Here is a 22,726-nt window from a genome sequence, read left to right on the forward strand (position 1 = left end):
CAAATTACAACAGTCACTGCACTACCAGTATGCAGCTAATTTCAAAGAGTTTTAGGGTGCCAGTTAAAACCAAACTCAGTCTGGTCCTGAGAAACACAGAATTCCGTGCTGGAAAAGTCCTCTGCCAAAACTCACTTTTAGGATCCCCGCTAAAAATACGGTCCTGCAAATAACTAGGTATGTGTATGCTTGTTATTTGTTTCTTCAAGCATGTCTCAGTGTCCCTGAAGGGGGGGGGGTGGGGGGGAGGAATAAAAGCTCGGCTTTATAACAACTGAAACCACCAACGTCAGATTGCAGGAAAGCTACTGAAACCTGTTTCAAGAGGCTTCAGCCCACAGCATATTGCAGCCTGAAAACTTATTATATGCATATTAAACCTGGGAAACAAAACAACCTATCTGGTCATATGTTTCCCATTATCTCCTGATTTTTTGCTCATTCTACCAAAGCTGTTGTGTGAATACAGCACACGCACCGGTTGGAACCAATGCTGCTATAAGGACTCCCTGGTATCACCGTAAGTTGAAAATTTTACATCTTTCTTCCCTGATCCAGCTTAGCCATATTCCAAGACAGATTAAACTTACATTACCAACAGGACATAAAAATACAATTAAAAGTACGATTCAGGCCAAAAAAAAAATCTGAAGGATGGGGATTTTCTGGTAATCAGTGGGTGTTTTGAATGAGTAAAGACTGCATGATCATGCCATTTGTCATAAACGGTACCACATAAAGCAAGCTATTATGTGTGCTTAAGAAAGGAGATGGATTTTGGATTTACTTTTGACCTTACATATATTACTTTTGTACTGTCTAATTGGCATACAGCTATTTCTGATTTTCACAAATGTAAACTGAAATGAAAATTGCATTTTATTTTATTCTATGTGTATTAATATCACACTTGCAACAAATGTGACCTGTCATTCACTGTAACTTATTTTTAGATGTCTAAACAGTTTTTAATGGTGTGATGCAATCTGCACGTCAAGAAGCCAGGACACTTGGACAAGAACAATATGATTCACTTTTTAAGAGCTTTAAAGGGATCCCTAAGTTAACAGAAGGACATATTTACACAAAGATCGAATTAAAAAAGCTCATCCACAGCAAAAAGATTCTTAATCAAATGCATTTTCCTGAATTTGATAAGAATCCAAATTTGCAAATAGATTATCTGGTATATCCTTAAGTATGAAAGAAGAAGACGACAATTTGCAAACTAGTTATTTAGTATCTGGAAAATGCTGTATTTGAACTAAATCAGTGATATCTACATCTAATAATATCTATATCTAGCTATGCAATAAAACAAGCTGGAGCGTGTCTTCCTGACTCATCATGTTTGCTTTCAGTCTGATTTGAAGTTCTATTCTTTAAATGGATACAGAGATCACCACTACAAGTTGAATCCACGATATTTTGTCATGCTAGACAATTAGGAGTTTCCATTAGATAATTACCAGAAGTATGTCTCATACAGGAAAACCAGTCAATTGCTGATGTAACAGGATTAACCAATCCAGCACAGTGATCCGGCCCACTTACTTTTGACAGACATTATATGTGAGTGTACACATGAGAAGTACAGTATAAAGCTTCGCATTATAAATACCACAAAGAGGAACTTCAGCAGTTCTTAATGCACAATACAGCAGTCTTCTTCTGAGAGTCAGGACTAGAGAGGTAAAACTTTAAATCAGCTTTTTTTTCTTTTCAAACTGAAACTTTTAATTCCTGTGCATGCTGTTGCATACTGTTAGGGCTATACTGAATGAATGCATATACAGAGCTTTGCAGCTCAGGTCATTTTACAGAAAGAGTGTGAACCACTATTTCTGTACTTATTCAAACAATGTGTATTTTTGTACATATATATATGTGTATGTATGTAAGTACAAATGAACTGTGTATCAGCGGTATCAGCAGACTTACTTTTAGAAAACCGTGGTTTTTAGAAAGTTATGCTTTAATGTTAAATCTGTCATCATCATGGCATGCAAGTAAAATATGTTATACCTATATGTAATAGAGATTGTCTGTGGTAAGTGTACCTGTTATATATGGCAAGCAATGTATATCCCACAGCAAGAACCCACATATCTGTATTTTATATTGATTTATGCCTATCCCTTACTTTTCAGCAGACACTGTTGGGATAGGTGCTATATTAGAACTATAAATAACCCCTTTAATTATGTCATCTGTTAGTACATCTAATCATGAATGCATATTTTAATCTGAAATTATGTTTTCATCCAATTAAACTTTTAGTTCTATTTCACGCTGACTTTCAGACTTCGTATAATTACAATAGACTTTGGGCTGTTCACCAGATCCAAGAAATTTAGATGTATTATAGCGAGGTTTGTGTTACAAAGATGTGTTTATAAGAATGGCTGCAGGGTTTATAATGCTGACAGACCTGTAAGTGTAACAGTATATAAGAGTATAGCAACTGAGGTCAGTAAAACACAGATGAGGGTGTACTGTGGATGCCTTATAACAGTGAAAGACTTATAAAAGAGCTTAATTGAAAAGGACTTGCAATATATAACATTTGTAAAACTTTGGTTGATTGTTCAATTACTTCTGTATGTTTCATTTACCCTAATTCCTTGCCTGTCTCTCAGCCCATGTGCCTGTAGTCATCTCATAGAAATCAGAGACCTTACAATGGTTGTATTTATAAATTACTCCTTTCCACTAAAATGCAATGGTTGATAGTAATACAGTGAAAGTGCAGTATTTGCTGGGTAGGAGGTAGGCACACCTGAGAAGACAGAGATGTGAGAGAGTAAGAATGAAAGGAAGGAAAAGAAAGAGGGTAAATACTAAAAAAGCAGAAGCTGTTCTAAGAAAATCTGTACACGTTAAAGTCTGGAGGTGAAGAACCTCAAAAGTCAGGAGTCTATTAGTTTGCTCATTTTCCACTACCACCTTCCAATGTGAGGGAGTTTGCTAACATCACCCTTGCTGGGTAAGGAACAGAACGGAGAGCCTACAGAAAGTAAAGGCAACATGCAGGCATGGCAGTGACACAGAGAATGCCTTTTCACTGCAGACCAAAACCCTCAAGGGCATAAACTGGCAAGGGTCTACCAACACTGGTTGAAACTCTGGCTTTTAGCAGTGTTTTAGATTGCTTTTCATTCTCAGTGTCTTATTCTAATATTATGGTTGCTCTGTGGGGTTTAACTGAATGAAAAAAAAAAAAGTGCCTTCTAATAACAATGGGCCAAATGTAGAAGATCCTACTCAGCCTTCACTCAGACAGAATTATTATTGGCATTCAGGAGGGATTTGCCTGAGTCAGGAGTACGTATGATTTGGCCAGATGACATGGAACAATTTTCACCTTCAAAGCATTTTCCGGACATTACTTGATTAACCCCGAACCTAAATATGTCTGCCTGAGAACTTCTAGGCACAGACTAGTATAGAAGTGGGGATATTTCTGGTGCAAGGGCACTACCTTAGCACGTCACAGATACGTCCAGTACCAGCTCCTGCTTAGGCTTTCAGTGCCTGACCATGTATTGCAGCTGGAGAGCGTATCATGTATTATACAGCCCTCCAAACAACAGTGTTCTTTTGCTCCCGTCAGATCTCTTGCCAGCGTTGATAACCTCTAGCATTTAGAAGTGAGTAGAAAAGATCTTTTCTCTTCTCCTCAGGGCAGAATAATGTTCTGCCCAAAATATTGTGAGCCTCTGCCCTCATCCTCATCTCATCCACAAGGTATTTAACATCTCCTGCTATCCCTAACAATACCAGGCAGGACCAAGAGCAAGGTGCTTGCTAATAAAAAGGTTTCACTCTTTTCATTCATTCGTGTTTCCTCTGTTTAGTTAAGCCAGTGATACTGTTGAAGGAATAGAACAAACAAAACAAAACAAAAAAAAGGGAAAAAAAAGGGAGGGGGAGGGGGAATGACAGCCGGGGGGGAGCCACGATGGTCAAACAGAGAGGAAAAAAAAGTAAATTTACAGGAACAAAACCAGAATTTAGAAAGGGGGGAGGGCAGAAACCACAAGTAGTGATATTTGAAGAGAGGTGTGTGTTAGGGGAGCAATGAGCATAAGGAAGCCAGCCTGCCTGTTCCTCCCCCTTCCTAATCATAGCCTTTACTCACAGACAAAACTCCCTCCCTCTCTCATTCACTCACTCACTTTAGGCCAATCCGTCCTCTCTCTCTCTCTCCCTCTCTCTGTGTCTCTCTCCTACTCTGAGACAGAGTCAGAACTCTTCTCCCTGACAGCCACAAACATCTACAGCACTTATTGCATTCAGAGAGGGAACCTGCAGACAAAACTTCACAGAAAACTTTTGGTTCTTGTTCCAGAGAATTTGCTGAAGAGAAGGAAAAACAAACAAACAAACAAACAAACCAAACCAGCCCCAAAAAAACTGTGCGTGAAGGGGGAGGAAAAGCAGGGCCTTTTAAAAAGGGAATCACAACAACTTTTGCTGCCAGGATGCCTTTGCTTTGGAAGAGAGGATTTTTGTTGGTGCTTTGCTGGATTATAGTGAGGAGTTCCCCAACCCCAGGATCCGAGGGGCACAGTTCAGTCACTGACTGTCCATCATGTGCCCTCGCCACGCTCTCGAAGGATGTGCCCAGCTCCCAGCCTGAGATGGTGGAAGCAGTAAAGAAGCACATACTGAACATGTTGCACTTGAGGGACAGACCTAATATCACCCAGCCGGTGCCCAAGGCAGCACTTTTAAACGCCATCAAAAAACTCCACGTGGGAAAGGTGGGAGAGGATGGTTATGTGGAAATAGAGGATGATGTTGGAAGAAGAGCCGAAATGAATGAAGTTGTGGAGCAAACCTCAGAAATCATCACCTTTGCGGAATCAGGTGAGTGCTTGAAAAACAAAACTGTAAAATATCCTTTGTGCCAGAACTGCAGTTAACTTCTTTTCTTCTCCTCAGCAATAATGTTTTCTGCAAGGTTGTGGGATGAGACTTGGGGGAAGGGAGAAGGAGGAATGGGATGGGGGGACAGGACTCTGAAGGAATTTGATTTTTCTGACTAAGTCTTGGCTACAGATTACACTTGCTAAGCACAGACAGCCACACAGGGAGGAAGCTCTCTCACCAATCTCGAGCAGAAAGTCAGGCTGCAGCGGGCTCCTCCAAACTGTGCCTGTGAAGCCAGAGTATTTGCAGTAAAGTGCTGGATTGCAGAGCTGATGGTGAAAGAAAAAGGGCTGAAGCCTTTTAGGGAGTTTATCAAGACAGAAAGTGAGCTGCAAACTACTTGAGAAACAACCCTTTCATGTAAAAATTATAGTGGAAGTTATAAAATCAGATGAAAAAGCTTTAACTTTTAGAAGTGAGAGGGCTTTTATTTTTACTCTTTTTTAATTTAACAGCACATCTCTGGCAATAAAGAGTTGCAGGGACTGTCAGATGACTTCGATAGAACCGGACAAGTTGCTGTAGCTGATCCAATTTGTAATGCAGACTTCTGCATACTGGAAAAAAAAGATTCTGTTCTGAAAATGCTCCTGCCAAAAAAATGCAACCTTGGTAGGGTATATTTTGAACTCTTTCACAGTCCTGTTTTCCCTAACTCTCACACAGCGAGAGCTCAGAATATAGATGTTTACTGAGTAATGGCTTAAGACTCACATCAACTGCCTATAGGAAACAGCTCTAAAGTTGTACTTTACTGTCTTGTTCCTACATGAATAGGACCAGAAACCGTTCTAATTCAATGTATATGTATGTGCATATTTATCTGTTAGTATATATGAGTATGTTTATACATGCATCAATAGCAGTGTCTTGCAATAACTCTATCATCTAACTAACAGCAACTTTTTATGATGCTGTCTAGCCAAAGCATTTTTTCTGTTGCCAAGATGGTTTTAAAAGAATGTCATTGTTTTGTTTGGTACAGCATATGGTAGGCAAAGTATGCAAAGGAACTCCAAGCATTTTTGTTTAAAAGTTTGCTGCAGCAGTATAAACAATTAAGACAACACTCAGAGTTTCCAGTCCTGAAAACCTGTTGACTCAGATGTTCTGTTTGCAGGGAAGCCATGCACAAGAAGTGTGCATGCTTTTAAGAGCAGACATTCCTGCTGGCTGTCTGATTTCCAACTGTACAAAGAGCCCTTGCCTTTGGAGTCCTTGTCAATATACACACTATCAGTTCTCTGTGTGAAAGCTCGGGCTTTTTGGTTTTTCCGTCCCCTCCGCTTCAGAAAGCAGACAGAAGGTGTCAATGCCAGTGGTCATTAGAAGCAGGGGCAGCTCGATGTTAGTTTAGAAATGAGTTTTGAAAAGCAAGGTAATCTCTCAGCTATCTGTGCGTCGGATTCCCCACCTGGTTTTCAGCAGCTTGCTCTGAGCACAGTGAAATACATATGGCATGAGCAGTGGTTTCTCTTCACTGTGTGAGTCCCAATCATTTGTAAACACATTATTGTCTCTCCTGAGCTCTGACACAAAGGAATTTGGAATTTGATATATGCCTGCTCAGTACGACACCCTCCAACGGCGGCTCCTGAAGCCATTGGCTCGCGGGGTCACGTGAGCAGCGAAAATCGTGCCACTGCCCGCACGCTGGCCAACAGTCCAGCCACTGGTCCCCCCTGCCGCAGACTGCCCAACGCTAACACGTCACCGAGTTTGATTTACATAGCCCTGTTCTGCCCCTGCCAGCCAAATTAATTTAAGAAGACTTATGCTATGGAGTTGTGCAGCTGAAGGGCCAGGGCATCTGCTGTGTTCCCGTGCCTTTTCTCCCCTGCTGCTCTTGTCCACCTTCATGCCAAGCCCATGCTGGAAGCCAAGGCAGGAGGGCTGCTCCGGCCCTTTTCCCCATACCTGCCAGACGTTGGTTTGGGAGGAGACAGGAGCAATCAGCAACCCAGAAACCGAGCTCTAGGGTTTGGGCTTATAACACAAGTGGTAACTCCACTCTGTGGGGTAACTTCAGACTGCTAAAACGTATTTTTCATCTATGCCCATTCATATTGGGTCTCTTGCTAACTTCAGAGGATCTACCACACTTTACAGGTGCCAATGCTGCAAAAACTCAAGTAAACTCTACTTCCACTCATGCACCAGCAGTACTGCGTGTCAAATATTAAAGCAGTATTATTTTTCCCGTTGAGGAAAGTGAGGCAAAAAGAAGGCAAGTGACATGTCGTGTAGAAAGTATGAGTTAAATAGACAGGAACAGAATATAGCCACATGGACAGTCCCCACTTCTCACTTTGTGGGAACTGGGAAGAGTATGAATAAGTTCGAAACACCAAGCAGGAGAATAAACACGTTCCTTCACAGTCAGGTTAATGTTCTTCCTGCTTTTAATGTGAAACTTGCTCTGTCTCGAAAGAGGGCAATAGCATGTCAATGAAAATGAATGGAAACATCTCACATTGTATCAAATAAAGGTCTATGGAAAGAGAAATAAGACTTTAACCTTTCTGTTTCTTTGTGTATGACTTGACTTAGGCCAGCCATTCCCCCTACATTTCAGAAGCTGCATTTACTACTTGCCTGCATTAAAAAGTTGTATTTCCATCCTTCATCAGCTGTAGCCTCGGACATACAATAAAATAGAGTGAATGAACAAACAGTGCCTTGTGCACGTGACTCTGGCCTGAGACCGCTATTTTCAAAAACAGACAAAATTCAAACGAGCACAGGCTCCAGACCATTAGAGGGGAAACTAAATGCAATGAGCTTGTCTGAAGGACAGGTGTAGTTAGGTCCAGGAAATCAGCAAAATAGTTGGCAGGTAGTTTTCACAGCTAACAAATCCAGGCAGATCTTTGCAAAACTAATGACCGCGAGTATTAGGCAAAAGTTTACAAATGCACCCTACTGTCCTCTGGCACTCTTACAAGTAAAACACGAAAATGATTTTCTACTTGCGTATCAAACTAAGATTACTAACCTCGATTAGTTCTGCTGCGAGGGTAGCTGTGCCAGAGCTCTGTGGGTTACTTCAAGGTCTTAAAAATAGTCTTTTGAGGAGAGGGGTCATATAACTTTGCGACAAGCAAATTCAACAGGTTCTATAACTGAGATACCTAATGCTCATAAAATCTAGTAGGCTACTAACTCTTTCATTATTTTAAGTAGATAGCTTATTAGGCAGACCTGGGATTTTGCCAAGTGAATTTGATCCTGGCAACTAAACTACCAATGAAATGAGTTGCTAGCATCAGCCCCCGAGAAGGTGATAGGAATTACTGGATGGAAATACTGAAATGCAAAGGCTTACGGCTAGGAGAACTGTCAGGAAAAAAATGAGAAGTCTGACAGCTATTTAGACCACTTACACCTTTTTGTGTCACTTCATCCTGAATTCAAGGTGAACTGATGATCATGTGACACCTACTTTCATATGCAGATACATGTGCACACACACTCACGCCTTTTCCCGAGAAGATACCTATGCCTATACATCCAGGCTGGCAGTTCAGGAGGAAACAAATAGGATGGGTGGTTTATGCCTTGGCAAGTAATTTAATCAGTTTTCTTTTGAAGGCAAATGCATTTAATGGTATAGATACCCATGCTAAATAAAGAATGGCCACGAGAGGGCACACTCCAAAGGCTTTTTGCTCCACGGAAGGCAACCTTCCAGCAAGCTCCTATTTTACCTAATTGGATCCTGAATTCCAGAGATCTTTATGCTTATCTGTAGCTTCTCTGAGTGGAGCTCTTGTTTCTCTCTTCTAGTTTGTTTAAAAGGCAGGCATTCACTGGAGTGGAAGACTGTAAGTAAAATAATGCAGGAAGGAAACAGGCAAAAGGGAAGAAGATAAACTGATGGATGCTAGAAGTTCTGGAAATCTAGAGAGATCCAAAATTATCATTATTATTTTTTACAAGATACTGAGAATGTGACCATGAATCATCATCTGAGCTGATTTTCTCACATCTTTTTTTAATGCAGTCTCCTTGGCTTTTAGAATACATGCCTATTTCCCCTTGATTTTTTTTTTCTTTGGCATACTATATCAAAGATTTCAAGTTTAGCAAATGAAAGCAAGTTACTTCCAGAAGAAGAAAGCCATTCTGTATTAAACTCTTTCCCTGTAACAAAATGTGAGAATCTGGGGAGGTTGGTTGGTTTGAGAACAACTTGAAAAAGCACAGATGAATCCGAGAAGGCTGGAACCAGTTTAGAAGAAGATAGCTGAGAGAGAAAGTACTGTATGTGTCCATCTCTGTGTGTAGCCATGCATACAGTTTTGTATGCAAATGCAGTTGGGAATATCAGAACATGCGTTTGCCTGTGTGTGTGTATAAGCACAGGTATGTCTGTATGTACGGGTATGCCAAGGCAGACACACTTATATACGCACGTGGCTGTACCTGCATCCTTGCAATATGAATATGTTCCTGCAGATAGGTATAGGCATTCATGTGCTCTCCTGTGTGCAGGATGTATCTACACTGCGTATGTGTAAATGATTCATCTAGAGATGTTGATACGGCTATGGAAAGGCAAATCTCACTTAATGCAACAGAGCTTTGCAAGACTGATTTAGGATTGAAGCTTAGTTTACTGGAAGCAATTGGAAGTTTTGCTATTCATTTCAGTGGGCCTGGGATTTGGGCTTCAGTGCATAGAAAGGAAATATTTTAATGAAAACAGACTGGCACCTTCTGATCCACTGAATTTTAGAATTTACAAAAAATTATTGTATGTACAAAAAAATTGCTCTCTCTTTTATGAAAGACAAAGACTTGGTACTGTTTTTACTTCAAAATATGCTATTGGTGCAAGTGACCTTTAATTTTGCTTGAGCTATGTTAGACATACATGCAAAAATCAACTAACAAAAAACTTCAATCAGACACCTTTTTTGTTTCTAAATATTAAAGCCATGTGGGGGAAGGGCTTTCAATTTGGAAAGAACTCCAGGCTGTGGAAGTGAAGTGCTTCCCTCCTGACAAAAGAGCAGAGGAGAGTCAAGGTTCACCAGAACTGAATCATTTCACATTCTGAACGACCTTGTCAATGCCCCTTTGGGTTAACTTTTCAAGAGAAGATATTTAAATAAGGTTGCTGCTGCTTTTCCCCCCATGAATGCTTGGGGAATAGTTCTTTTTCTCGGTTTTCTTTTTTGGTTTATTTTTTCTTACAGCAAAAATCTCCTTCTCAGCAAAGGGTATGTGAACATAAAGATAACGTGTTTGTTATATGTGTTATAATTGCTCCTTCCTTTGTAAGAGGCAACAGTCAGGCAGTCAGGGAGCAGGAACGAAAGTACGCAACCTGGATGACCAGTCAAATACGAGGGGTGATGAACAGTTACAATAAATCATTTGCCAGTGATCCATAGGCTGAACTGCATTCACAGAAACGGCCACCGTCTAATCGCGGTAATAACACATTTGTAATAATCAGTCTGCCTAGGGGATAATTGCCAGACGGTAACAGTGCTAAATTCACTGAATAAATTCTACGCTGTGAACAATTCACCTAACTCTAGTGGTCACTCATTAGTAAACATTTTGAGCAATTATCTCTCAATAACCGTGGTCTTCTCTTCACTCTCTTTAGAGGAACCTTTCTAGTAACCTATTTTTTTCTGTCTCCTGGGGAACGGAAATGAGAAGTAAAGAGAAGGATGCTTTTGAATGTAATTACAGATTGGCACGCAGTACAAATTCCCCCAAATCTAAACATAGGCAGTAGTAAAGTTAGCAACTAAAAAAGGAAAAAAAAGCTTGCTTTGTATGGAAAAACAGTTCACTTACAGTATAATGCAAAAACGGTTCAAAATGAAGCAGCAGTGAAGCATGGAAATTTAAAGTAACAGCACCTTCTTACGCAGTGAGCACTTTTCAAAGGAAAATTTAAATACTGTGTATTAAGAGAAATTAAGAATAAGTCACATTATAATGTCAGAAAGGATAATCACTTTCATTATGAAAAAAACAGCCTTAATCATGTAACAGCATACAGTTTAAAAAAAAAAAAAAGTAATTTTAAGTATCTTAGCATTTTACTCAAAAAACAATCCTCTTAACTGCACAGCTTAGACCCTACCTAGTATGTCACTTGAACTAGTAGGGCTCAGTCTTGAACCCCTCTGCAAGTTGCAAATAAATGACCTTCAGCGGCACCTTTAGAGCCAGCGGTACCGACGGAGGGATCCTTCACCTCCGAGGAAGAGCGCGCTGGAGCAGCAGGCTCTGTCCGCAAGCCCGGCACCAGCCACCCCACGCAGGGCTGCCCCGCCAGCCCCCCGTGCCGGGGCCCGAGGGGCCCTGCCGAGCCCCCCGCGCCAAGGGCCACCCGGGAGCAGGTGCCAAGCGCGGAGTCCCACGCACGAGCCCCCAGCAGCCCTTCGGGAGGTGGAGAGGAGGGTACCTGGGCAGGCGCCCCTCCGCTTGCACATTCAAGCTTCTCTCCTAAAAAGGTGTGTGAGCACCACTGAAGAGAAAAACAGATACGAGCAAACTCTCGTGCTATATATACTGATGCTACACTTTCTTTCCATTCAGTAACTCCTTCCATTAAACCTTTTACCATATATGCACTACTTCTTTGGGCTTGTATTTTTAACCGTTTCTCACAGCATATGCCAGTGTCACTCGCCCTGCTAGACTGCTCCCTCAGCGTCACAGCCCCCTTCCCGGAAGGGGCTTTGCTCAGCAGTGAAGCAGAGAGGTGGCCTCTCCAAGGCTTTGTGAAGGGGAGACGAGGAAAAGCAATCAAAGTGGGCCCAAAGTAATCCCTCGTCTCCTTTTTCAGCTGCCTTCTGCTCTGATAACAATCCGGGCTGTTGACATCGCCGTTTATATGAGCATGGAAGCAGTGAAGGCATTACCACTGTTGGGCTGTGGGTCTTTCCACAGGAGTCAGGCAGGAGGAGCAGGATGATTAGAAATGGAAAAAGACCCTTGCAAATCAGCTGTGGCAGATGAATAGGCAGGACAAGAGGATAAACGAAGTGTAATTATGGAAGTGATACCATCCTCAACTTTCAGGAAGGTGTCCTTTTTACTTTCAGTTAGATGGACAGTACATATTTCCAAAGCTTCGAACCTGGTTATTAACTCAGACCGAGAAGGAAAGACTGTTAAATCCCTAAGCAATATTTGAAGAAAATGAATTACAGCGATTCTTTTGTCTCAGAACACATGAAGAATTTATTTTATTGTAGCACCGAACCTTTTGGAAATAAAGATCCTGTTATAAAGTGAATGTGTAATCATAATAAGCCAGATCCAGAGATCTCAATTCAGCTTTAGCACAGGCCAGACTCCGATTTCAAAATGAGCTTGTCTGAATATAGCGACCTCGTAAAGACTGCAGGATTCATACCATTTGTGCTTTGTGATAGTAACAAACTAGTTGTGAATGTGGAGAGAATTCAGAAAAGCTTCATTTTTCCTAACGTGAAAGCATGCTTTTTATCCCCAACTTTGCACCATTCCCAGTCTCCTTCTAAAAAGATCTGTGAAAAGGAAGGGGGTTTTTGATTGCTATGAAACCTTTATTAGCTGTGCAGGTTCGAGGACTCAGGATTTTGTTTCATCCAGAGATATTAGGCTCATGTGAGCTTCCTGCATCTTTTTTCTTTAGAATCAGAGTCGGCCATTCGTGTGTGCAAATGTAGCTAACCACATCCAGAGAGACTGTTACTGTAGCTGACACCCGACAGGAAGCCTGGTATCCCTGTATAAGGCTAGGTCTTACGCTACCTTGCTCAAACTCACTTTCCTCAAGTGAAGAAAAAGCAAGTACTCCTGTATTTTCGCTGTACTGTTCTAATATTTTTAGTAATGAGGAAGAATTTGACTTTCACACGTACAGGAATATATGAGAAACTAATTAAGAGAGTTCTTGAGGTCCTGTTTCTTTCATGTAATATCTGTCAAAACGAGTGGCTGCATTGCTACACTTCTGGCCAGTGGACACGGTAATATGAATATTTACTGTTGCAGATATGTCACTTTGTAACTATTTTCAGCTCCCACTAGCATGGAAATAACAAAATGTGAAATATCGTGCATTATCACTTAACAGCATTAGCTTACTCTGTAACACAAGGCTGCCTGGCTTTTCTGATCAGATGGGCCACGCAGCTTCTTCCCCTGTTGAGCCAGGTCTGCACACCCTGGCTCCCTTCTTCAGATCACATAAATGGGCCACTTTTCCACGTTCATGTCCAGCAGAGCTGATCTGCTCATGCACAGGATCCCTCCTAGTGCCAGAACTGCTGTCTGTGCCCAGCTTGGTACCTCTGGAACACAGAATATATGCCTATTCCCCGCACCAGCCTGTGAACTCTGGGAAAGAGCAGCTGGGAAGAGGCGGCTGGTGCCAGAACAATTTCCGCCTCTTGGTCTAAACCATAATTTTTCCCCCAAGGATTCCTTTGGTAGGGACAGCAAGCAGAAGGGATTGCATGGACAGTCCTGAAGGCAGCAACCCACTCCTGGTAGGTCACCTGCCTTCAGGTTCCCCTGAAGCCCAGGTCCCCCTGAGAAAGGATTTATCGGGACTGTGCCAAGGAAAGGGATAAGCTAAAATTAGAAGCTTGCTTTAGAAGAGAGACTTGGGGGAATGAAGCCACAGGTTGGCTGGATGGTTCTTGCAGGCCTCAGAAGTATCCATTCTCGTAGAGAATGCTCTTTATAACATCCCTGCGTAGAAGGCAACCAGCCTCTTGGACCAGACTTCCCCTGGACTAGAGGAATGTCATTGTACATCTCCCTGGGCTCTGAAACCCAGGCAGGAGTGGGACTGATGCCTACCACCTGCCTTCTGCTCCAGCACAGCTGGCAGCTTTGCCATAGTTTCATTTCCAGAATGGAAAAAGATAATGTTAGCCAGCAAGAGCTGACTAATGAACTTTCAGTCATTATGGAATGACTCTTAATTAAAAAATAATATAAAACCAGTAACTTTACCATGCCTCACAGTACTGGTCACCTTGCTCTGTCTTTTCTATAAGCCACTTCCTTTTGTAAGGCGCAGTCCCACAGGTTCACGTAGCTCCCTGAGAGATTAATGTAACTCACTTCAGAGACCGGCATCAGCAAGGTCTGTGAGAAGCCGCTAACACAAACCATGTGTTTCCCTGTCTCAGCCACAGTTAAAGTCTGCAATTTCACACTCCCGCTTAGAAGGAAAACAGAAACAAAATGCTGCGCCCTTTGGCCACTGTAATTCCGAAATCTCTGTCTCCTTGACCCAGGAATGCCACCAGGGAAAGCTGCATGTGCCAGGGCCAGCACATCACAGAGGAGGAAAGCAACAGGTAGCTCAAAGGGCAGCACAGCTTGCTTACTGACTTTAGAAAGCAGGAACGCTTGAATTTGCAGGTGACTAAGGGATCGATGTCTCTGGTGATTTTGCCGCACTTCTGTCTCACCTGAGAACAGGTGAGCAGGGAGATGGTCAGGGAGTCCAGACTAGCGGAGTTCAGCGGCAATGGGAAGAAAGGAGGAGTGCCTTGCTGCCATAAGAGCAATTTTTCCGGTGTGTGTCCAGCCACTTGTGATCCAGTTTTGATCACCACTTTCCCTTTTTAGGGTGCAAAGCTCTGGTTCTCTGACAAGCAGAACCACTGCACAGAGAACCGGGTCAACAACCGTGGGTACCTCAAGAATAATATCAATGGGAAATTAAGACTGTTTCTGTCTCAGTAAGGTCAGATATCTGTGCATTTCAAATCTGTGACCCCAGTCCATCCTGGCCTCCACGCTAAGAAAGAACAGAAGATGCCAACACGGCTTTTCCTTTTGTCAAGAAAATAGAAAATTACCTCTCTTAAAAAAATACCACCACCACCATCCCCCAGCCAATTCATTCTCTCTTAACTTTTCCATGCTCTAGTGATCAAATCATTAAACAGCCCTCATTATTCATTCCAACTTCTGCCAGGGATATGAGCTCTGTATCAGAGAAACACCCCCTCACCATCATAATCATCATCATGACATCTCAGCAAGTTGATACAATTATGCCAGAGAACCATCCCCATAATTATACAGTTCTTTAGCTCATTTCTCAGTGTATTCACCATTACTATAATCACAGCAAGTACAGCGTGTTAAATTAAGAACAGGATCTACAGCTAACATCTCACAGGATGAAGAGCCTACCTACTGCAATTCTGCAATTCTTGACAATATAACTCTGCAAACCTCTCAAAGCTGAGACTCATATTTTAGTATTTCTCTGTTTTTGAAACAATTGACATTTACAACGCATTTTAAGATGCATATGAAGAATGGCATTTTATGGAGGGATCAAGGGCAGACCTCTTCCCCACATAATTTCCAAAGCATCGCCAAAGAATTGGCAGGGCTGGAACTCACTCCCTAACTTTAGCTATTAGGTGCAGATTTGTGTGCGCGTGGTACATATAGTCATGGACTGTCATCACCAAAGCATTTTTGCCTTTCAGCTAACAGTGATCACAAAGATAGCTTAGGCAAATGAACTCTTAGCAGCTACTGATGCTTATTTGCCATGAGATGCTTTACATAAATGACTATATCATTACTGTAACAAAATGCAGTGGTTAAAATATGATACTGGAGAACAACAGGCAAAGAAATACTTTTCTAAAGAGACAATCTTCACAATACCTGAGGAAGGGATGAGGTGGAGGAAGGTTAGAGCAGAAGAATCATAAAAATTTAAAGAGCCAAGTAGGAAACCTAGGGAGCTTCATGACTGTGGCAACAGTAACAGAATTCTCTTTAACAGAATGCAAGCAGACATACTAACAAGTTCTTCCTGTCTATTTCCATTTACCAAATCAGGCACAGCCAAGAAAATGTTGCACTTTGAGATTTCCAAGGAAGGCAGTGAATTATCAGTGGTGGAACATGCTGAAGTGTGGCTCTTCCTGAAGGTCTCCAAGGCCAACCGGAGCAGGACAAAAGTCACCATCCGCCTGTTTCAGCAGCAGCGGCAGGCAAAAGGCAACTCTGAAGCAGCAGAAGATATGGAGGACGGGGGGCTGAAAGGTGAAAGGTGTGAGACACTGATTTCGGAAAAGGCAGTGGACACCCGTAAGAGCACTTGGCACATCTTTCCTGTCTCCAGCAGCATCCAGAGACTCCTGGACCAAGGCAAGAGCTCTTTAGACGTGCGGATTGCCTGTGACCTGTGCCAAGAGACTGGAGCCAGCCTGGTGCTACTGGGCAAGAAGAAGAAAAAGGAAGATGATGGAGAAGGGAAAGAAAAGGAAGCTGGAGAATTCACAGGAGAAGAAGAGAAGGAGCAATCACATCGGCCTTTCCTGATGATGCTTGCTCGACACTCAGAGGACCGCCAGCACAGGCGGAGGAGACGAGGCCTGGAGTGTGATGGCAAAGTCAACATCTGCTGCAAGAAGCAGTTCTTTGTCAGCTTCAAGGACATAGGATGGAGTGACTGGATCATTGCACCTACAGGTTATCACGCCAACTACTGCGAAGGAGAGTGCCCCAGCCATATAGCAGGCACATCTGGTTCATCATTATCTTTCCACTCCACTGTCATCAACCATTATCGCATGCGGGGTCATAGCCCCTTTGCTAACCTCAAGTCATGTTGCGTGCCCACCAAGCTGCGGCCCATGTCCATGCTATACTATGACGACGGCCAGAACATCATTAAGAAAGACATACAGAATATGATTGTGGAGGAGTGTGGCTGTTCATAGACACATGTGTGCGCAAGATCCTTCTTGTTGAGAAGAAGATGTATCAAAAGCCCAAGAAGAGGAAAGACCAGATGTGGTACAACCTTTTTTGAATGAAACAATGATCAAAAGTAAAAGCAAAAACAAAAGAGAGAAAAAAAGAAAAAAAAAAAACTTACGAAGGATCAAAAAAGACTTCAGCTATAAAAAGGAAGAACGCTTCATGAACCCGGGCTTGAATGAGATACGTCTGAATGGTGGTATGGGTTGGGGATTTCCCCTTCCTTTCAGTATGCTCCTTATCTTACTACATAATATATTAAACATTAATTATGACTAGGGGAGTTATGTTCTCTCCCTTAGTTACCCATCAGTTCAAGCCGTGGTAGCAGCTCATCTAACCTGCAGCAGTTTGGACTAAGTCCAAAATGTCATTGAAATTCCTTGAAAAGCCATGTGTATGAACACTACATTCACTGGCACTTTCCCCCCAGATTTACCGAGGAACTGAGTAGGTGTGTAGTGTTTGTGTGTATATATATATAGCTATGTATTTATATACATATTTATATACATACCGACACTATACACATACGTATACTTAACATTGGTAAAGGGACAATATTGTGCAGGTGTATACACCTTCATCTTCTGCACTACACTTACAAAAAAAGACAAGAAAAAAGGAAAAAACATGAAAAAAGAGAACAAAAAAAGAATGAATGAAAGAATAAAAGTTACATTTTGTAAAGGTGCTTACAATGTCAGAACTATGCAACCTAGTTGGTTTGAAACTGTTTACCTGCGAAAGAAAGAAAAAAAAAAAAGACTTTTTTTTAAATGGAAGTAACTTGTTTTAAAAAAAATTCTTCAGTGAGAGATACTTGAAAGGAACATGTTTGTCCAGTTACTGGAGCCAAACATTTCTATATTTTGTAAAAAAAAAAATTTTTAATCGTTTACTATTTGCACTACAATGGTGTCTGACCTGTCTAATCCTTATTTAACAAATATTTGCAAGGGAGGGTGGTTGGGTGTGGGAGGGGTTGAGAGCTGCACTTATTGTGAGCTATACAAGAACTGCTACAGCACACAAAATAGCTATTTTTATTATTATAATAATTATTATTATTTTGTACCTTAAAATGAATAGACACATACACCAAAGACATTTGTGCGAGCCTCTAAACGGTCTGTTTGTGGTTGGTACCATTCACCTGTAATAAGCTGGGGTTTGAATTAAGGGTCATCGGGTTGATTACATTCAGGCTAGAATATCTGTTAACCAGTTAAATTCAGATAGTGCCCTCAACAGAACATCGCCATTTGAAGCAAGCCCAGAAAAGCCCTGGGATCTGGATCCAAGGTGCTTGGATCCGAGGTCCATCTAATCATGCTTGTACTCTTTGGCATGTACAACACTAAGACTTGTCCCTGAGGCACAGCAACTGTGCATTGTTGGGAAACAACTTTATACAAGGGATATACATATATATATGTATATATTTCTGGATGTATATATGTATGTATACACAAGGTATAAGCACTTCTGGCTTCACTTTAATGTTCTTAAAACAATGAATGTTTGTGTGCAAAGCACAGTATGTGAAAAGATTTTTTGTTTGTTACTACCAAGTGGGAGGCTACACATTCAAAATGGTATTTGTATGAGAGAAACCGAAAGTGCTGGTGTACACTTAGAAAGTCTGGATGTAAAATTGCAAGCAGCTTTGGGCCCTGCCCACCTTTGCCCTGCAAATATAGAGAAAATGGCAGTTGTGGTAGGATTTCTGTTTGAAATGCAGTCTTCAGCGAAAGACTGGCTGTCTCAACCACCACCCTCTAGCATGGCAACTCTTAATGGGTTTGCACATTACCTGTAAGACTTCATTTTCAGTGTCAACACCTAACCTGAAGGGTCCAACCCATAGGGCATAGGTAGATAGTTTTTTAAAAAAATTCTATCGCTGTCATATTTAAAAGAATGTTAAAGTTACATTTGTCTTTGGGTAGGGGGAGACGACAAAGAGGGAATGGGAGAAACCTTTAGGCCCTGTTTACACTGAGTTTGATAACCCTGAGCCTGAAGCTTCGGACTCTCACAGGTTTGCAGGACAAAGCCCCTGTTAGCTGCCTTCTGATGGGACAGGCTTCAAAAGGCCTCTCACGGAAAGAAGCACTAACATGGTTCCCCACCTCGTTGAGAGCACAGTCTGTACAAAAAAAATAAAAAATAAAATAAAAAAAAAGATAGCACAATTTAACCCGGTCACATTGGCTAGGGATACTGTGTTAGCACCTTCATGGCGACAACTATGTTAAAACAGTGTAATCAGGGCCTTCATTTTTTGTCAGCCAAAACTGTTTGTGTGTGCGTGTGTGTGTGGGTGTTCTTGGTGTGAGCATATGTGTGTGCGCATGGGCACATGTCTGTATTTGTACGTATTGATAGAGATTTAAAAAAAAAAAGAAAAAAAAAGAAAAAAGAAAGAAAAGGAAAAAAAAACCCCTTTCCTCTGTCGAATAAATATCAACATACATGCATATAGCTAAGTTTTCTATCTAATTTATTCCACAGTATTTAGATTGCATAGTACAGCTAATGGGTTATACGTTTATGTACTTTTTATACAACGCATTTTTTTACAGACTTGTTTGCAATTTGCAAAAAAAATAAAATCAAAGAATTATAACAATTGGGTAAACACTAAATTTGTCACTAAAGTATTCTGTAAAATATCAAGGCTTTCTGATTTAAATTATTTGCAGAAGTTTGTTGGGTTTTTTTGTGTTTTCTTCCTGGGGAAAGGGAGGGATACCAAATGCTAGTAGGAAAATTATAAAAAAAAAAAAAAGATGCACAACTAATTTATCTTTATAACTTAAACAAATCAAGTTCCTAACCCTGCTTCATTTGAAGCAAGTGGCAGAACTACTGTTGATTTTTCTAGCAGTAGAGTCAGGCTCTGGAACAGCAGCAGCAGGGACATAGCCTGTGACAGGTGTTGAGAGAGCAATTTTTATTTCACTGGGCTTTAGACCTGGCCTTAAAATTGGATGCATATTGTCCCAGAACCCTTATTCATGTCAACAGGCTCTTTGACGTCTACTGGTTTCCTTACAAGAGTAGTAAAACTACGGTAAGCCTAGGTGAATCCACAGGTTCCTTTTGCTGTGGGCAGTGAGAAGGCAGAGAAAGGATTTTAAATGAATGGCACCATGTCCAACATTGTTTCATTCAATTATTTAAACCAGGCTGCTTGCACTGTGGTTGATCTCCGAACGTAGTGGCAAGGGAAGCAGGTGAGATGGCTCACACTAGTAAAAATTATTCTCAAATGTGATCAGTTCTGAGAGCATTGGAGACCTGAAATCCCAGCACCTTCGACTAAACGACAATGGCAAAACTCCCATTGGCTGCAAGCAGAGTAAGTTTAGGCTCACAGTTTTCCTGGCCAAAGTAGAAATAGCCTTTAAAAAGTAGTCTAATGCTGACTTTGATACCAGCTTTTGTGTGGTGAATGGGGAATGGCTCTGGAAAACATGCAACTAGCCTGAGACAACTTCCAAGCGAGGAAAGAAAATAAGATTTTGGACGTGGTGAGCATGCTTCATTGCAGATACACCAAAACCAGAAGGTTTTCAAACCAAGAAATAACTGTTCTATGCCCTGCTTTTTAGCTTTCATTTGTGTATGTATACTAGTCACAAATTTTAAACGTTTCTCCCCCCAGTGCCTAGATTCAGTCATGGGGTTTTGATTTGTGGTCAGAGTTATTTAAAGTAGGGGGAAATGAAAAACTATATGATAAAATAAGAAATCGGGATGTTAATCAAGACTGACTGATTCCAGCAAAACACCCCACCCCTGATAATTTGATTTAATTAAATCTGTATGTACTTAAAATAGCATTAGAAATTGTTACCATATTTAAACAGTTGTCCAAGGGCATGCAGTCTCAAAAATTACTTCTCATTTCAGGTATGACTATACTAAAAAAAAAGAGGCTTTTATCTACTAGCACATTCCTTTCCATATATCCTACTTCCTGTTTATATTGCAACTGTATTTTCAGTATATATTTAATCACAGAAATGTGTTTGTTTAGTGCCTCCACAATCTTTTTGCTTCGCATTGACCACATTTGGTTGTCTCTCCCCCTCTCCATGTCAGATGCCCACTGGATACAAGGCCTAAGAAACTGGCAGAAGTGCACGTTAGGATGTTTCTTCGGGAGGGCTGAATGTATTTGTACTCTTGGGGTTTAGCAAAAGGAAATGCTTACAGACGCTTGCAACTATTCTGCAGCCATATGTCACAGCAGAATACTGATCTAGGGCCCAAAACTGTAGAACTGAACGAAATGGGAGTTTTGTCATTGACTTCAATAGAAACAGTCTCTTAGCACATCATTGCGAGACAGGACTTCGTTATACATACCTACTTTTTTGTCTTTAGTTGATATTTAAGCCACCAAGTTCATTTAATTGTGACACCACAAGGCCACGTAGAAGCTAGCAGCAATATCTCTGAAGAAGAGAAGTTCAGGCATCTGTAAAGTCTATGTGCAAAATGAAAAATTTTATGGACTACAGTTACTCGTGTGGAATAGTGCCTTATTCTGTAAGCGATGCTGTTGATTCCAGAGGGTCTCCTTTCCTAGAAAGTTACCAGTCAGCATCAATAAAGTGAGCAAAATCTATTTCTGGAGTGTAGGTAGAAGAGAGGTGATGGAAACAATTAAGCTCGTTAAATCAAACCTCATGTCAACAGTGTGCATCACTATGAGTATCAGATGCTAATCGCTCTCCTTACACTGAAAAAAGCTTTACTCCCCATCTGCTCTCACTGCATTACATGTGGAGTAAAAAGGTTTTCAGTACAAGTAAACAGAACCATAATTTGACCTTTCGTGAACAAGCATAAGCAACATTTTCATGGGCAGAAACAAAAAACGCTTCTGGGTTATATAGCTATTTATTTTTTGAGAAATAGTGAATCTGTGTTAATTCTCCATGGGTTCCTTTGTATTTAAATACTTTCAAAAACAATACATTGATGTTGGGTTGAAGATATATATAAGTATGTATATATACATATTATATATATCTCTACAGTATATATATACACACACAACTATATATATATGTATATACATATATATATAAATTATGAAAGCCAAGATATTATGAAGCCTATTTTGTTTTTATCATTTTGTGTTTTGTTGTTGATATTATTATTATTATTATTATTATTATTATTTTGCATACTACATGCAGTGCTTTAACCAATGTCTGTTCGGCTAATGTAATTAAAGTTGTTAATTTATATGAGTACATTTCAACTATGTCAATGGTTTCTTAATATTTATTGTGTAGAAGGACTGGTATTTTTTTTATTTACATTATGTTTAAAGAGGTAACAGTTTGATATGTTCTCATTTGTTTATATTAGAAGTTATTTATTTTCACGGCATTCCGTCTGGTATTTTGATATTTGGAAGGCATGCTACCTATACTTTGTACAGTTAGTCGGCAGTATTCAGCAGCTCCCGGTAGATTTTTAGGCCCTATGTTAATTAAAAAACCTGTTTGGCATTTTTATTGTAGGTCTTTCCTATTGGTTTGCCAGGACCACTCAGTGCACTTATTGCCAGACACTCTGCCTGCGTGACCAATTTATTCCTACTGTATTTACCCAGGACAGAGGACCAAAACCACCTCTGGTGTAAGTCCAGTGACTTCAGTGAAGTTATACCAGAGATGTGTTTGGCTCACAGAGAAAATGCTTGTGCAAATCAATGCAAAGAAAAGGCAGACAGACAGACAGACAGACAGACAGACAGACAGACAGACAGACAGAAAGAAAGAAAGAAAGAAAGAAAGAAAGAAAGAAAGAAAGAAAGAAAGAAAGAAAGAAAGAAAGAAAGAAAGAAAGAAAGAAAGAAAGTCTTTGCATTTGGAAGAGGATTTCTAAAGTTTTAAAAATGTTTGGGTCAGCTACTATTTTATTTTACTTTGTTCTTTTTGTTATTTTGCTCTTTCTTATACAACAGCAGCAACAACACAAGTGAAATAAA

At 40.8% G+C, this 22,726-nt stretch overlaps 1 protein-coding gene across 2 annotated transcripts; it reads left to right on the top strand.

The window, feature by feature from the left end:
* Positions 1–1,623: 1,623 nt before the first annotated feature.
* Positions 1,624–22,726, top strand: INHBA (inhibin subunit beta A). 2 transcript variants are annotated; one of them, XM_009943042.2, is made up of 3 exons: positions 1,624–1,692; positions 4,352–4,872; positions 15,781–22,726. In XM_009943042.2, exons 2-3 carry the CDS (start codon positions 4,485–4,487, stop codon positions 16,665–16,667), a joined length of 1,275 nt encoding a protein of 424 aa, XP_009941344.1. In that variant the 5' UTR covers positions 1,624–1,692; positions 4,352–4,484; the 3' UTR covers positions 16,668–22,726. The 2 variants fall into 2 exon arrangements, with proteins under 2 accessions (XP_009941344.1, XP_009941345.1); XM_009943043.2 differs by lacking the exon at positions 1,624–1,692 and having other exon boundaries at positions 4,320–4,872.

Source organism: Opisthocomus hoazin, chromosome 4 (assembly GCF_030867145.1).
Source record: "Opisthocomus hoazin isolate bOpiHoa1 chromosome 4, bOpiHoa1.hap1, whole genome shotgun sequence".
NCBI lineage: Eukaryota > Metazoa > Chordata > Aves > Opisthocomiformes > Opisthocomidae > Opisthocomus > Opisthocomus hoazin.

Bases quoted from the DNA above. Each gene is read 5' to 3' on its own strand.
- INHBA (XM_009943042.2), top strand. From the start codon at position 4,485: ATGCCTTTGCTTTGGAAGAGAGGATTTTTGTTGGTGCTTTGCTGGATT. The intron at 4,873-15,780 runs GTGAGTGCTTGA...TTACCAAATCAG, and splicing joins CATCACCTTTGCGGAATCAG to GCACAGCCAAGAAAATGTTG.